Source organism: Salminus brasiliensis, chromosome 22 (assembly GCF_030463535.1).
Source record: "Salminus brasiliensis chromosome 22, fSalBra1.hap2, whole genome shotgun sequence".
In the NCBI taxonomy this organism is placed as follows: Eukaryota; Metazoa; Chordata; class Actinopteri; order Characiformes; family Bryconidae; genus Salminus; species Salminus brasiliensis.
Window position 1 is genome coordinate 23,219,064 of NC_132899.1, and position 16,472 is coordinate 23,235,535.

A 16,472-nucleotide genomic window follows, 5' to 3' on the forward strand; every position below is an offset into this window, starting at 1 on the left:
GCTTCTTTACAGGGAGTAGACAAGCCGTGTTTGTGTGTGTGTGTGTGTGTGTGTGTGTGTGTGCATTTGCACATCTGTGTCAGCAATGGGTGCAAGTAGCTGAATGCATTCACACGTATATGTATATCTTCATATGTTCTTGCTGTCTTTGAAACACAAGCTGTTAGACTCTGTGAAGGACATGAAGTTTTCATTAAAAAACATAAACAGAATTTCTGTCTAGGAGCAGCCACTGAAGCACAAATCCAATTTCCGCTGACATTCTGATCCCATGCTGCTGAAGGAGGAGTCATAGTCGAGGGCCAGTGGTCAACGAGAGATTGCCACAAGTAGCTGCAAACAGGCCACTGTTCATCTGCACAGTGAAGCTCCCCCTGCCCGATATGAATCTGTCATATTAAAGTATTTGAAGTTTCGTTCGGTGGGGGACAGGATGTCATCTGCTCTTTTATGTCCCCCCAGCTGAACAGCGAGGCCATTGAAATGATAATGCAACCTTTTCACCATCTGGATCATTTATTGTGCTCCAGCAGTGTTACTGTGATTGTGCTCAGTCAGATGGCAAAGGTGGCAAATGGCTTGTCTGACATCATTAAGCAGAGATGTATGCAGTTCCAGAGGAAAACCATCTCAGAGCCATGTTTCCCTTTCCCATAACTTCCTATAACCAATGAATGATCATATTCTCCAAATCAAATCAAAAGAAATCAACAACATAAGAAGACGTGAAAACCTAAGAACCTCCAGTGAGTAAGCCAAAGGCGACGGTGGCGAGGAATAACTCCTTCAGAGCTGTAGGAAGAAACCTTGGGAGAAAGACTGCTCAGGTGTGCAACATAATCACAATATCATAATATAATAATCACAATAATCATGATATAGTATAACTAATATAATCATAGCAGTGATGGTAAGAGTAATGGGAGTAATGATGGTTAATGTAGTTAAGAGTCCATGTAGATTTGACTGTAGTCAGCAGGCAGGTGGCAGTGGCAGGAGGGTGGGCAGCTGGTCTGATGCAGGTAAAGGGGACTCCAGGGGTCAGTCTTCTAACAGGTTGGGCCGGATGTTGTTAATGCTTACAGCTTCTGTAGCACAGACTACATACGATATTTGTATATGGTTGACTGGGGTGGTCAGGTAGGCCATGCTGCTAGACCAGTAAAACCATCAAACTCAAGCAACATGCTCATGGTCATGCTGCTCATGCTGATTGACCAGCATGGTGACAATGGTCATACTAATAAACAAGCTTTCTCATACTGGATGACTGGCTTGGTCAAGTTGGTCATGCGGGTAGACCAAATACATCCCCTTAACTGGTCACAATCAGTGTTACGCACACTATATATTAGGGATATAGGGAAATTGTGATACACTTGAGTATCACAGTATTATTATTATTATTATTATTATTACTATTATCATCATCATCATCATCATCATATATGTTTTAATTTTATAGTTTAGATGCTAAGATTTGAGGCAGACAGTGATTCATTTTGCTGTGTTTAAACCACTGACTGCTAGTTTTTCATTTTAATTGAATAAAATTTGTAAATATTGGTAAAAAAAATTATTTATGTGATTAAAAACCAAAACAAACCACAATATACTGCTTTTCTAATATACAGGCCTACTATGTATTTGCATATATACAGATGGTGCAGGGCCTACACCACGAGATGCTGTGTGGGGGATACTGGGGTACAGAACAAATGTGAAAACCCTGCAAATATGTGCAAGTGGTGTGTGTTACTTGACTTTATGTGGAGGGATTCTATGGAACTGTTCATTCCGGATATATAAATACATAACTTTAATAAACCTGCATTAACATTTTCATTTCTTTTTTCCAAATCGTCTTGATTTAGGTCTACATATCTTCCCCCTGCTGTTCCTGTTTCTTGTTGTCTAAAGAAAGCTTGAATAACTCGTACTGCTCTTGTCTAATGACTGTGGCAACCGTGATGATGCCTCCAACTCTCTCAACAGGCACAAAATCTGTGGCTCTGATTGCGTTCACTAACACGCCATGTTTTCTTCACATTGACGCCCAAAGACGCAGCGACCTCAGGTGGCCATTTAATGTACTTGCATCTCCGTGTGCGTAAAACCCCAACCAGCCACTCTGCGTGCATTAATGTCACAATATTAAGCCCATTTGAACTAAGAATGGGATAGAACTTACACTGTTTATTATAGCTTTGTAATTTTTACATTTTAAAATGACAAATAACGTGCTGAGAGCCTGCTTAAAATAAAATGTACTGTACGTGAATATAATCCCTGCATAATTTCTGTAAATATATCTAGTGTTTTTAAAGACATAGACGTCTAAGTGTTAAATCAGGCTTTGTATGTGAGACACAACGGGATAAAAAAAACTGCTTAATCAATGGAAATACAAAAGAAATGAAAGACCTTCGTTTTCGATGGTCTTCTGGCTACTACTATTTTGGGAGTATCCGTCCGCGTCGGACTATACTGCTGTGTTAAAAACGACAAAACAAAAGAAAGGTACACACTTAGCGCCAACATAATGTTACACAGCGAGAGAATGACATATATAACACATTATTTGTTATTTTTAAACGCATAAATGTACGCTAATTATTAATGAATAGATTAACATAGCGCGGTGTTCTTCAGATCCTTCCGCCGTGTTTGAGTCTGTGTGAGCGGAAGCAGAAATAGAACTCCTTCCCTCTCTTTCCATCTGCTGTAAGTCCTTTAATGCACTTCTCTTTTTTATATTTATATTACTGGGGAGAGCTTGCATTTATATCGCTAATACTCGTGCGTGTGTGAGTGAATCGGAGATGTGTGCTTGTTTTTGCTGATGGTGGTTAAATAGAGTTGCATTGATAGGAGAGCAGGGGAACGGCTGTCTCAGCAGCAGGTTAGTGTGTTTACCGAAAGCTCACATCTACGATATGGGCTGAAAATGACGGAGAATGTAACTTTGCAAACTCTAGCATCTCTTCTGCGCTGATTTGCGGAGGTTTTGCTTTTATTTGACGTTTTTAATTCAATATGTCACGGCTTTTGTTTCGCCGCACTGGCTCGCTTCGCTTTAACCGCAGTGATGTCATCTGAACGCGTCTGACTGCAGTAGGCGTGCAGTTAGCTTAGCCTAGCCTAGCTTAGCGTAGCATAGCCTGCGATTTGGCGCGCCGGCTGCGTTGGAAAACTGCAGATAAAGTTGTTTTAAGTGCACCGACGGATATCCAGTGGGCTTCTTCAGTGGAGGTTGTGTGTAAGTGAGCGAAAGGAGGTGGACTGGCTCGATTAGCTCCATTAGCTTGTGTTTATTGTGATCAGTGAGTGTGTGTGTGGGGGTCCTGTGAGGATCCTACCGTGCTGTTTTCGACAACGCCTTCTTTATGCTGATAGCTCACCGCATATAACCTTACTGTGGGCTGCAGATATAAGTTACATGTATTCTATATATTCAGGTGTATCTATTTTTTTTAATGCAAATTATTTCTATTTGTTGTTTATTTTTGTTTTCTCTTCAAAACACCACACGATTTAAGTTCTACTATAAAAGTGGAGGGTAACCTACTGATAACTGATACGCATAAGCGTACTGCAGTTGTTTACCCCACAGATTGCTTAACTTGGCTCTGGTTTGGAGAAGCTGTGTTGTGAGTAACTAACAGATCGGGACCCTCTCTCTCTCTCTCTCTGTGTGTGTGTGTGTGTGTGTGTGTGTGTGTTGTGTGTTCGTGTGGATGTCCTGCAGGCGGCATGAGTTTTAACTGAATCCTGCGCAGACACTGGTCTGCCTCTGCTCCACCGCAATCCTGTCTGTCCCGGCCGCCACCATGGCCTTCGTGCCGACGCCCAGCCCCACGGTGGTGGATCAGACCACCCTGATGAAGAAGTACCTGCAGTTTGTGGCAGCCCTCACAGACAACAACACTCGTGAGTACACAACCATATCAGCCCTTCCGTGACTGACAAGTTCTTGCACCATGAACCATGTCCAAAAGTATCTAGACATCTACCCTTTCTAACATGTGGAATTGGCTACTTTAACTTGCCTGGTGCATCCTCTGCAGATATGCCCAGCTTGTACGATTAGAATAGAAGATTGGACGCTCTGGAGTGGTCACACATGGACCTGAGGTCATCATGTCCGATGCTGAGCATATAGAAGGTTTTAAAGCCCACCAGCTTTGAGCTGTGGAGAAGAGAACTTAACGTACCATCCACCTTTTGGGAAGGGTGTGGACTGGTGTTTCTGATCCAGAACTAATCTAACTAATGCTCTTATGGCTGGGTTCGATAAAGTCCTCACAGAAATGTCCCAACATCTTGTGTAAGGTCCCCCTAGCAGATTAGAGGACGTTCCTGTAGCAAAAAAGGACAAACTCCATATTAATACCATTGATTTTAGAAGGAATGATAGATGAGCAGGTGTCTATAAACTTTTGGACATGGAGTTCCTTGCTGTAACTGTAGCTCCAGAGGTTTGTGATGAGAGCGATCAGCTTTAGCCCAAACTATTGGCTTGTGTGTGTGTGTGTGTTTGGTAGAGAGCGTGAGTGTTTGGTGTGTGGATGGTTGATTGTGCCTGTATGTTTGGGTGGTGAAAGGAAAACTGATAAGATCTGACGGCCTCTGTTTGTTTCTGGAATGACGTTGGGAACTGAATGGTTACTTTCACTGACTCTGTGCTCTCTGGTGCTCGCACGTTTCAGAGGATGAGACCAAACTGAAAATGATGCAGGAAGTCAGTGAGAACTTTGAGGTAAGCCCTCATGTCATATTTCTTCAATAGTGATCAGACAGTGGTCCGCTTTCAGAAGATTAGTTCTGAGATTAGTTCTTGAGTCAATTGAATGTGGACACAATTCAGGTTGATGTGTAGTACACAACCATGTCAGCCCTTCAGATAGCTAGCAAGTTCCTGCATGAGGGCTACAGATACATTGCATGTCCAGAAGTACCCAGACAGTCTTCAGGTGCACCTATTACTGATATGTACAGCTTGCATAGTCTCCATAGAAAATCAACGCTGAAAGCATTGCTCTGGAGCGGCAGCACAAAAGCTTAAGGGTCGCTATATCTGATGCCAAGCATCTGGAAGCCCGCCTTCAGCATCGGGCACATATTTTCCTTGCATTTTTTGGAACTGAATAAATTGGATGTAGTGTGGTAGAAATCCATACCAACACTTCTCACATTTAGTGTCTTCAAGATGAGCTAGCCTGCAACATCATGACTGCTTGAGCAAGGATTCACTGTAGCTTCTGTCAGCTGGCTAGGCTTTGGTAGAGGAAAACAAGAGCGGGAGCTGATTAGTTACCTTCCGTTGCCCCCTAAGAGCAGTGCCAATGCATCCTAAAGTTATCATTAACAGGCATAGCATATTAGCATTAAGAATGCATTTATTGTAAGGATACAAGTAGTGTGTCTGGCTATATGAATTTTATATATAATGTATAAGTAGTATGAAACCAAATCAAAATGTTGTTTCCATCCTCAATTTATATTGCCTGTATATTAAAAGTCATAAATTCAGAAGCATCAAATTCAGTGTTTTCACAAAAATGCATTGCATATGCATTTAAGCCTAAAGCAGCTCATAATGCCCAAGTCATGCAGAGTATTTCCACCTGGACAGCTTTTTAAATAAGACTCAATTCAATGAAGGCCTTTTCAGAACAGAGGTCAATTATAGTCATATTTCTAAAAGACACAGTAACACAGAAATTGTGATTGTAAGAATTATGGAGAGGTTATAACATTATGCTGTAAAAAGGGGGAACATGCACCCATAAAGAATTCATATGTAGGCCACGTAAACATGGAGGGTGTGAAATATAGGCCCTTTAAAATTCTCTAATGTTAGTCTCGCACCAAGGAAGGAAGGAAGGCCTAAGGAAAGCTACAGCATACAAAGGCGAAAGGCAGTTGCTCCAGAATGCTGGAGTATTCCTTTAATCAGGCTTTGGGAAGTGTGGGATTATTCCCAGTTCTAAAGTTTGAGTCCTGTGTTTTCTCCCCACTTCAGAATGTGACCTCCTCACCTCAGTACTCCACTTTCCTGGAACACATCATCCCTCGCTTCCTAACCTTCCTTCAGGATGGAGAGGTGCAGTTTCTTCAGGAGAAGCCCACCCAGGTTGTTTACTGGCACTTTTCTCGCTAACTGCTGATGATGAAGATTTCTGTGGTGTTTCTGTTTACCCAGCCCAGTTCTGATTTATTGCTGATCTATCTTCTGTTGCAGCAATTAAGGAAGCTGGTCCTCGAGATCATTCACCGCATTCCCACCAACGAACACCTGCGGCCCCACATAAAGAACATCCTCTCCGTGATGTTCCGCTTCCTTGAGGTTGGTTTGATTGTACTACCAGCATCTTCTCGCAAACTGTGCTTTGTTTGGCTGACTTAATGTTGTTGGCCACTGCTTACCTTGTTGGTGCGCTTTGTAGGTGGACAGTTAGATGCTGTAGCTCAGGGATGTAGGAGGGCGTCATGAATCAGATGTTGACGTTTTAGGAAAGTTGTGAGTGTCTTTAAAGCAGCGTTATGGGAGAGTTGGGATTTCTTGCTCCTCGGCTCCCCCTACAGTCAGGAAGTGGAATCCATGCTTTGGGCCACCCCTTTTCATGTACATTTTTTATGTGCTGAGAGAGACACAATTGTCATCCGAAGTGAAAGAAGCATGTGGACTGACTCAGGGTAAAGTTGCAGGATCTTACACAAATGACCCGAGTTCTTGTAAGCTTGTCTTCTCGCTTCCATAGTGCAGTTAGCATCTTGCCAAACCCAGAGTAGAATCGATAGTGAAGTGTCAACGAGATTTTGAAGCTGTTATTCTGTTAGGTCCAAGTGCCACACACTGCTGCTTTAAGCAGTCAGACACTGGTGGCTCTTTTGGTGAAAGCACTGGGTTATTGATCACAGGGTTGTGGGTTCGATACCCACATTCACTGAGCTGCCACTCTTTGGGTCTTGAGCAAGGCACCTAATCCTCTGTGCTCCAGGGGTGCTGTAGATTTGCTGACCCTATGTGTTGAACCTGGCTTTCTAAGATGGGATATACAAAGTGAAGAATTTTGTTGTACCTTAGACATGCATAATTATAATGTACCTTCTTCTGCTTCAGTTTTGCAATCTGGGGAAGGTGATTTGAGCTACCGCACCCCAAATTTCAAAACCAAAGTAGATGGTACATTTATTGTGATTATACTGATACACGTACCACATCTATGCTGTAGCAATTTGTGTCTTACCCTTCATCAGCGGTTAGTTTTTGACCACAGGCCCAAGCGCCGAATATTTCTTTGTGGTTGGTGGAACTGTGTAAAATCCCCAGCAGTGCTGCTATGACTAATGTACAATCGTACAATCAGAGCAACATGCTGCTCTAAGCGATGGTTACTTGTAGTTACTATATAAATGTAATGCACCAGTGTAGTTGGTGTTTCTGATAATGTGGACAGTGACTGTTGGTACAAGGTAGACATTACTAATAAACGGGGAACTGGCACACTGCATGTTCCTCTTTCTGGTTCTAATCAGTGTGAACCTCACTGTTCTTCTCTAGATCGAGAGTGAAGAGAATGTGCTCATCTGTCTGCGCATCATCATTGAGCTGCACAAGCAGTTCAGGCCTCCCATCTCTCAAGAGGTAAGACTGTCCCTGCGTTTACAGAAATCAGACGAAAGTCAAATTTTGTGTTGAAAGGTCTCTAAATCTAGGTGGTTTTCGCTAACATACTAGGAATGCAAGAAAATATTGAGGATCATTTTGTGTTGTGTTTAAGCCATGATTGCTAGATAGCAGAACATTACCCTGTTCTGATTGTGTAAAATGTATGATTTTGTGCAAATGTTTTTTTTTAAATGTTTGTTTATTTATTTATTTAAAAAAAAAAATTTTACTAGGACAATTTTCCTAAAATTTGATTAAACAAATCGCAGTATGTCACCTTGCATATACAAAATATTCAATGGTAACCCCTGCATTGTGATATGCGTTGTATCACTAGGTTCTTGCCTATGCACAGCCCAATTTCGTATTAGTGTTAAACACCTGGGGTAACTGTTTTCTCTGTCTCCTCACAGATTCATCATTTTCTGGATTTTGTGAAGCAAATCTACAAAGATCTGCCAAAAGTGGTGGTAAGCCTTTCCTATGTTAGATGATATAAGTGCAGTAAACCTTGCAGTCATACATCTACTTTGTGCTGTTTCTGATTCTGGCTCTCTTTCAAATGATCCTTTCAGACAAGGTACTTTGAGAACCCTCAGGTGATCGCGGAGAACACGGTGCCCTCTCCGGAGATGGTGGGCATGATAACTTCAGTGATGGTGAAGACCGCACCTGAGCGGGAGGACAGCGAGACTCGAACGGTCAGTGGACATGGGGCACTCCTTACTGCTGTACTACGCACCTGTGCTGGTTTCAAACATCTGCTTGGCATAAACTGGTTCTAGCATTTACTAGCCGGCACGGGCAGTGAATTGTCGCAGAATTTAGAGAATAGGAGTTTGCCTTCTGTAGAAAAAAAATTATGTTCCACACGCTCGTTTTCTGGCTGATTTTCTGCTCTTTTATAGCTGGTTTTCCTATTAAAGTAAAATTATGTAACATTTACCTTGAAATGACCGCTTTAAAATCAGGTTGATGCCCCAGTGACTGAAATGGGGTGAGTAATAAATCTGCACGAGATCTCCCACAAGAACTGCATAATGTCATATTAGTCTAAAGTCCTGTAGTGTACCCTACCGCCTCAGTCCACATGCTTCTTTCGCTTTTGAGACCAGCTGTGCAGAGGTAGACTGTATGAAACCAGCCTTGGTCGAACCTCTGAAATAAATTCATGTGGTATTTGAGGTCTTGCTTTCAGGCATGATTAGTTGAGACACAATGATGATGGCGAAATGCTTTAGCCCAGAAAGGTGTGTGTGTGTGTGTGTGTGTGTGTGTGTGTGTGTGTGTGTGTGTGTGTGTGTGTGTGTGTGAGAGTGAGAGACCACCAGTTCTGGGTGCTGAAAGTAAAAACTGATAAGATCTGAGTGTCTCAGCTAATGCCCGAACTGCCTGCACTAGAATTCAGTACTGATTTTCAGATTTCCTGCTAATCTAATGTTAAGTAGATCAAACAAATGACCTAATTTCCACATTATCTTATATACTGTTTTAAAAAGAAATTGTGATTGTGAGCTGATCACAAAAACATAATAGCTCCAGATTATAACATTATAGTACTATAACCTAGAGCAGCTTCCCCTGTAAATCTGTCATAAAAGCTTCTGCAGCATTGGGTTTCTAGAAATCTTGGCATGTTGTAAAAACATTAAGCCTGGTCTGCATATTGCAACAAATGTTGCCATATGTAAAGCAGCACTATTTAGCATTTTTACCTTAAAATAACAGTTTCAAAATTGCGGTATGTAAATTTTGAGAATTGGGCAGGAGAACAGTGGCGAGAACCAGGCAACGCTGCGAGTCCTATTCGTGGCCACATTCAGTCCACATGCTTCTTTCTGTGAAGGTTCTGTACGGGGAACCATGAGCAAGACCTGCCAGTTTTCCATAGTGTTGCTTTAAAGGAAGAATTACAATTATTATTATTTTTTTTTTAAATCAAAGGGTTTCCAGGGTCTCCCAATGTATCTCTCATTTAATGATATATATAAATAAAATGAGAGATAGGAATAAACTTTACCATGGGATTCACCCACACACTCCTAATCAGGCAGAATTTGAGAAGTTGTCTTTTTCTAACTGTAAGCGTTCCAGTCATTCATTCCAGTCATCCAGTCATTTGTCACCAAAATAATATGCGAAGTAATATGGTTGCAGTTTTTTTTAAAAGCTGGTTTTTCAGTGAGCAGTTTTATTTTTCAGGGCAGTCAAAATGCAGAGAAGAGGCTATGGTTTGAAAAATGTATATGAACTTATGTGCCTTACTGTATTCAATTGTTTACAGTATTGCTGTATTATTAAGGCAATGCAGTGCCACTTGGCATAGATGTTTTCTTTTAGTGTAATTCTTCTGTTTGGCCACTAGAGGGTCTCACTCCACTGTGTTGAACACCATGATGATGCCTTTTGACGTGAATTGCAAGTGCTAATGCCTTTTAGTGTGTGAAACCGAAACCATCGCAGCCTGTAAAGCTGTTTGATAATCCATTAATGTCCCCATAAACAGACAAGGCGATCATTACGCTTTATGGGTAGAAAAGCACTTTTGATTAATTGCTTGCTCTGTCATTCTTTATTAGTGACAGCTGGTGCACCTTTGAGCAGCCGCGCTCTCTGTTGTATCTGACTGCTGTCTTCCCCAAGTGCGTATCTCATTTGTCTCCTCTCTGTTCTCCAGCATACCATAATCCCGCGGGGGTCGCTGTCGCTCAAGGTGCTGGCGGAGCTGCCCATCATCGTGGTGCTCATGTATCAAGTAAGGAGATAAAGCACCAAAGCACACAAGTGGAAGACATGTCAGAAACTTACATGGGCCCCTATGCTAAAAATCAGGCTTGCACAGTTCTCCTCTTTCTCCAAATACAGTTGATCAGCCAAGACAGTGCGTGCCGGCTGCATGCCTACATCAAGGCATGATGGCTTCAAACCTCATTGAGTTATTGTGATCAATAGAGATGGAAGGTTCAACCATCTATGTATTGTTATCAGAATTAATTGGCCAGTAATTGCTGCATAAATACTTTTAACACCACTAACTTGTTTGTGAGTAACAGCAGTGCAACTCACAGACTCTCTAAGCTGGTGTTTGGAGTTCCGCAGCATCTTAAAGGTGGCTGATTCATTACCTAGAAAGGTTTCCAGCCCTACCGTATTACGAAACGGTATCGGCCCTAAAAACACTGATCGGTCTATCCCTAGAGACAAACGACATCACTGTAATTTTAAGACCATTTTATTCCTCTGGCATGATGATGATAATAATGGCATCATATTGCAATCAGACCCTTTAAAAGAGCAATTAACAGTTTAATTATTAGGAATTTTATTTATATAGATGGATAGATATAGAGATGGATAGATATATAGTGAGAGAGATGTATAGAGATATATAGGACACTGAAATTGAAATATAGAAAATGTTTAAATATCCAAAATAAATTAAACATGTCAAATTAAAACACTGTTTTTATACAAAGTCACAATACTGGCTCATTCATGCTCTCAGGGGGCAAACACAATGTGCAGTACCAAGTTAAGTAAAAACATATTTAGGTCCATGTATTGTATGAGAAGCTGATAAAGTATTTATCTTGACAGACCTATATTTGTGTCTGTTTGTAGATAACGGCATGTCACGTGGTGTCAAATCACATTATCAGTACAGTATGATGATGATGATGATAATAATAATAATAATAATAGATAATTATAACAATGTGCCTGTAATCCCAGCTTAGAAAGCCAGGGTAAGAGTACAGGGTCAGCTAGGCCACCCCAGAGAATTAATATGAGCTTTCATACAATGGTACATTTAGCCCTATAGTTCTCCTGCAAACCTACAGAAGCTCTTGGCTGCTCAACTACATTTGCGGTAAGAGGAAAACTGTCATTAAAGGGGAAGATGATTGATTCTCCATGATTGTTTCTGTGTAGGGTTGTCAGCCGTTTCTCAAATCTGTTTCTCTTTGTTTTTGCAGCTCTACAAACTGAACATTCACAATGTGGTGTCTGAGTTTGTGCCCCTGATTATGAATACCATTATGCTGCAAGTGTCTCCTCAGGCTCGGTCTGTATCCTCCTCTCAAAACAAACACACTAATCAAAACCTCTCGATTGTCGTAATGGAGATGATTGCATTAGTTCTGATGTTAATAGGCACCCTCTATTTGCTTCTGTGGTCGTTACAGGCAGCACAAGCTATACAACAAGGAGCTTTATGCAGATTTCATTGCTGCTCAGATCAAGACCCTGTCTTTCCTGGCTTATATCATCCGCATCTACCAGGTACTGTGCTTTTATGACCGAACCACGTTAGTTTATATGTGGTTAATATAGGACAAACGCATGAACTACTATTTCTAATCAGCAGCTAATTTAACCAGTAACATGTTCTTTGTGTTCATCTGTGGTCAATAAATATATGCATGTGTTCTGCACAGGACCTGGTTGGGAAGTATTCTCAGCAGATGGTAAAGGGTATGCTCCAGCTGCTGTCGAACTGTCCTCCCGAGACAGCTCACCTGCGCAAAGAGCTGCTCATCGCTGCCAAACACATCCTTACCACAGACCTGCGCAGCCGTGAGTTTCCTACAGGGCACGCGGCTCACACACTGCTGCTAATGAGACCATGTAGAGACAGCTGAATATTTTAAATAGTAGCTAGCAGGGATAGGCATGACTTCTCGTCACCTGTTCGACCAGTAAAATATCACTCACAATCCACAAGTTGACATCGTTTTCCTTGAGGGGAAAAAATCTCAACCGAATGGAACACATTTACAAGAAAAAGGAAGAGAACTCTTTATTTTAAGAGAAGTTTTAGATTTCTGCTGCGATCACTAATAAGTGTGGTCTGATCCTTACCACAATTATGGGCAAGCACAATGTTGAGCAGATTGAGTAAATATTCATATTGCAGGCTAGAAAAAGTAAGTCAACCTCTGTGTTAAACATCTCAAGCTTATTGACATCTCAGTTTAGTAGATGGGGTTGTAAGTGGGGATTGCCAATTATGTAAAGACACACAAAGTCTGAACTGACAAATCTGTTCTTCTCTAGAAAGAGTAATTGGTGTTACCTGTGCCTTCATGCAAGCAACTGCTGAAAGAATATTTGTTAGAGATGCATAAAGCTGGGAAAACCATTTACAGGGAGAAATGGTCCAAAAGGGGACCACTTACTTTTTCTAGCCTGCACTCTGGGTATTTAATGCTAAAACCCATGTGATTGCAAAGGGTTTACTTACTTTTTCTTTAAACTCTATTTGATGGTCAGAGAATCTGGTGGGTTTTGCCTCTCAGCATGGTCAGGAACCACCTACTTTTGACAACTAGGCTTTTATTTAGTTATGTTTTTTTATATCATAATTAATAATCATGCTTTTGTTTTAATGTATTTGTATTATTTTATTATTTAGAATACTCTAAATGCCTGTGGCTGGTAGCTAGATGGGCTTGAGCTACAATGAAGTTTTGAAAGTTTTGCCTTTTGAAGGAGACCGCTGCACGCTTACTTCGAATTTGGCTTTTTTGTATTTACGTATACAAAGCACCCTATGAATATTTTGAGACTTAATGAAAACTTATTAGTGCTTGATGATGTGCTCATCTAAGCTCCTGCAGTGTGTTCTGTGAGCGTCAGTCCTCAATCAATAACAGTTGAGAAAGGAATGCGATACACTCGGCTAGATCGTTAGTCCTGTGGAGGATAAATGAATCAATGTGAAGCTCTAACTACAAAGACGCTGCGTCGATGTGCCTCATGGTTCAGGGGCTGCTTGCCCTTTCTGTAGTTGCTGAGAGATGTGATGGTATCTGATGAGCACCATTTGTCTTGCAGAATTCATTCCATGCATGGACAAACTTTTCGATGAGTCGATACTCATCGGCTCAGGCTACACAGCGAGAGAGACGTTGAGGTAAGAGCACAGTGACATTTAACCCTTTCCTTGCATGGTAGGAGTGGAGAGGTGTGAATTAACGTTATGCAGGGTCCGAATGTTCGCAGTATTTTCTCTTATCTAAACTGTGGGCAGATGTCAACATGTTGTCTGGCCCATCACAGATCTGCACCATAGTTTAATGAGGGGTGGCGGAGTGGCAACAGCCCAGAATGATGGCACTTTCATAAAGCTTTTTGCACTGTTGCTGTGTGGAGTCTCTGCTGCTTGTCTGAGAAAGCGGTGGAAATGGGAAGGAGAAGACGGCGGACTATGTTCAGGATATGTGAAAATGCCCGGTTAATGGAGCATGACTGAGCTGCGAAGCCCCATTGGACTGAAGAGATCCAGGTGCCATCTCTGAGTGCCAGCCTGTCAGTGCAGCAGCGTTGGGGGGGGCTGTCCTGCACTGTCCATCACCCGGCCCCCAGGTGTCACACGGCTGCCAGCACCGCTTACGCTCAGGCCGTCAGCCTTCACCCGGCAAATCTGGCTCGACTTCGGATCCGTCAGAATCATTAGCATCGTTTATTCTGGCTGGTCGTTTTGCATATTCGGCCAGCCTCCCTCCCCAACTTTTCACCTCGGATGTTCTGCCTTAGTCAAACTCCTTGTACCCTAGGCTTATTCATTCAGTTATGTATCCTTATGCAGAAATTATTGTGAATTCTTTTGAAAACCGTTTGATCTAACGTATCTCATGGAGTCCCACCGAGTTCTATTATAGGGCCTATGAAACTGATGTTAATGGAGGCTACAGAGTCTAGGTGGTCAACTAAGAAGTTATATAGAGACGGAACAGAGTTCTCTAGAGTAGGACAGTGCAGTAGATTGTTTGGTAATTAACACATTATTGGCCTTTCGCAGTACAGCAGTAGACCATATCATCATGCTGTAACATACATACATGGTAATAGTATTTTGTCCACGTTGTGCTGTTTTGTCTTTCCAGACCCCTGGCCTACAGCACGCTGGCAGATCTGGTGCACCACGTCAGACAGAACCTGCCTCTGACGGACCTCTCGCTGGCCGTGCAGCTGTTCGCCAAGAACATCGACGACGAGTCCCTGCCCAGTAGCATCCAGACCATGTCCTGTAAGCTGCTGCTCAACCTGGTGGACTGCATCCGCTCCAAGAGTGAACAGGAGAACGGCAATGGCCGAGACATTCTCATGAGGATGCTGGAGGTGAGGCTGGGTCTGCAGCGTTATGTTGGTATCGTTAGGTGTTAACGATGTGTAGCAGGCCTACACAATATAGGGTTTGTTGATTGATTGAATATGCTCATTTGCATATTCTGGCCAGTGTGAGTTCTGAGTGTATTGACCAATCCCAGTTTCACATGAGTGCTTCTGAGAGAGTGTATTGATGAAGTAAGCTGTTTGGTGTAATGTCTGTTTGGTGTAATGGTAGACTGAAGGAGCTAACGGTTATTTCCATGAAACATTATTAAGTTTTATGCTTTTGATTGGGAAAAAGTGGAGCTATTATTCAATATATAACAATAAATGTAGATATTTGTGCCAGGTGGGAATTTCACAAATCAGGATTTTTCAGTTTAAACAGAACTTAAGCTTAAAGACAAGCCTGTCCAATATAAAAAGTGCTTTGTGTAATTCCAAAAGTTTTTAAGCTTTCTTGCTTTGTGAAGTACCTACAGGTGAGCTCAGTTAAAGCCTTAATGGTTGTATTGTTGGGTGGTGCGTAACCCTGCACCTTAGTCTTAGCCATGTATTTTTTTTTCCTTCTAATAACGTAGTGGTTGATATAGCACAGTGGGTAATGACACCGCCCTCCCTGTGAAAGACTAGGCCTCAATTCAGTGACTGGGCACACTACACCAATAAGAGTCCATGAGCATTTTACACAAGAAGGTGAATGTAGCATTAGGAGTCGTGTGTAACGTTATTGACGTACTGTATGTCACTTTTAAAAAGACCATCAGCCAAATGCCATAGTTGTGGTATAAAGTAAATGGTAAGCAAAACAACTCCGCTAATCATGAACAGGATAATTTTTGCTGTTTATGGTTAGTTGTCGCAAAATAACCACAGTCCAACTATTGCATTTATATTGTGAAGCCCTGGAATTCGATTCCAAATAGATTTTAAAATTGAGGGTTTCAGTGTTTTATTGATGGGCCAAAGGGAGTTAGACTGTGTGTGTTTTTTGTTTGTTTGTTTTTTAATAAAAAAACCTGCAAGATTTTAATGGATTTTTTAATTCTCTGCTTCTACTTTTTCCGGCAGGTGTTTGTGTTGAAATTCCACACCATCGCACGCTACCAGCTTGTATCCATCTTCAAAAAGTGCAAGCCCCAGTCCGAAATGGGCGTTGTGGATACTGGGGCGTTGCCTGGTGTTCCTGCCACACCCACAGCCACAACACCGTCGTTACCTCCGCCAGCACCGCCCACACCAGTTCCACCTGCCCCGCCCCCTGCCACACCTTTCGATAGAGCCGGGGAGAAAGAGGATAAACAAACCTTCCAGGTGTCAGACTGCCGCAGCCTGGTGAAGACGCTTGTGTGCGGGGTGAAGACAATCACCTGGGGGATTACCTCCTGCAAAGCTCCTGGAGGTGAGAGTCACAGTGTGCATTAACGTCCTATCACACGTTAATATCACCTTAGCCTCTCTGGTTGGTGAGTCTCACTGTTTGACTGATGCAGGCAAGTTAAACCTTTTTTTTTTTTTTTTTTCTTGCAGAAGCTCAGTTCATTCCCAACAAGCAACTTCAGCCTAAAGAAACACAGATATATATCAAGCTGGTCAAATATGCCATGCAGGCCTTGGACATCTACCAGGTACGAGTGTCCCCTGATTGCTGTCTGTATTCTTGTCTTTGATGGACATGGCT

General features: G+C 42.1%; 1 protein-coding gene across 7 annotated transcripts in view; it reads left to right on the forward strand.

Annotated features, from left to right (window-relative positions):
• The first annotated feature begins 2,671 nt into the window (after positions 1–2,671).
• The window catches only part of trrap (transformation/transcription domain-associated protein), a 106,954-nt gene continuing 93,153 nt past the window's right edge, over positions 2,672–16,472 (forward strand). For 6 of the 7 annotated variants that reach the window (XM_072668123.1, XM_072668118.1, XM_072668120.1 and 3 more), the window contains exons 1-16: positions 2,672–2,724; positions 3,749–3,930; positions 4,710–4,759; positions 6,026–6,136; positions 6,245–6,349; positions 7,568–7,651; positions 8,089–8,145; positions 8,251–8,376; positions 10,353–10,430; positions 11,653–11,741; positions 11,863–11,959; positions 12,115–12,253; positions 13,514–13,592; positions 14,566–14,800; positions 15,863–16,193; positions 16,322–16,419. In XM_072668123.1, the coding sequence (XP_072524224.1) occupies positions 3,831–3,930; positions 4,710–4,759; positions 6,026–6,136; positions 6,245–6,349; positions 7,568–7,651; positions 8,089–8,145; positions 8,251–8,376; positions 10,353–10,430; positions 11,653–11,741; positions 11,863–11,959; positions 12,115–12,253; positions 13,514–13,592; positions 14,566–14,800; positions 15,863–16,193; positions 16,322–16,419 (1,779 nt within the window). In that variant the 5' untranslated portion in view covers positions 2,672–2,724; positions 3,749–3,830. Of the gene's footprint in view, positions 2,725–3,188; positions 3,260–3,748; positions 3,931–4,709; positions 4,760–6,025; positions 6,137–6,244; positions 6,350–7,567; positions 7,652–8,088; positions 8,146–8,250; positions 8,377–10,352; positions 10,431–11,652; positions 11,742–11,862; positions 11,960–12,114; positions 12,254–13,513; positions 13,593–14,565; positions 14,801–15,862; positions 16,194–16,321; positions 16,420–16,472 lie in introns of those variants that run through there. The other variant, XM_072668119.1, reaches the window with a different exon arrangement.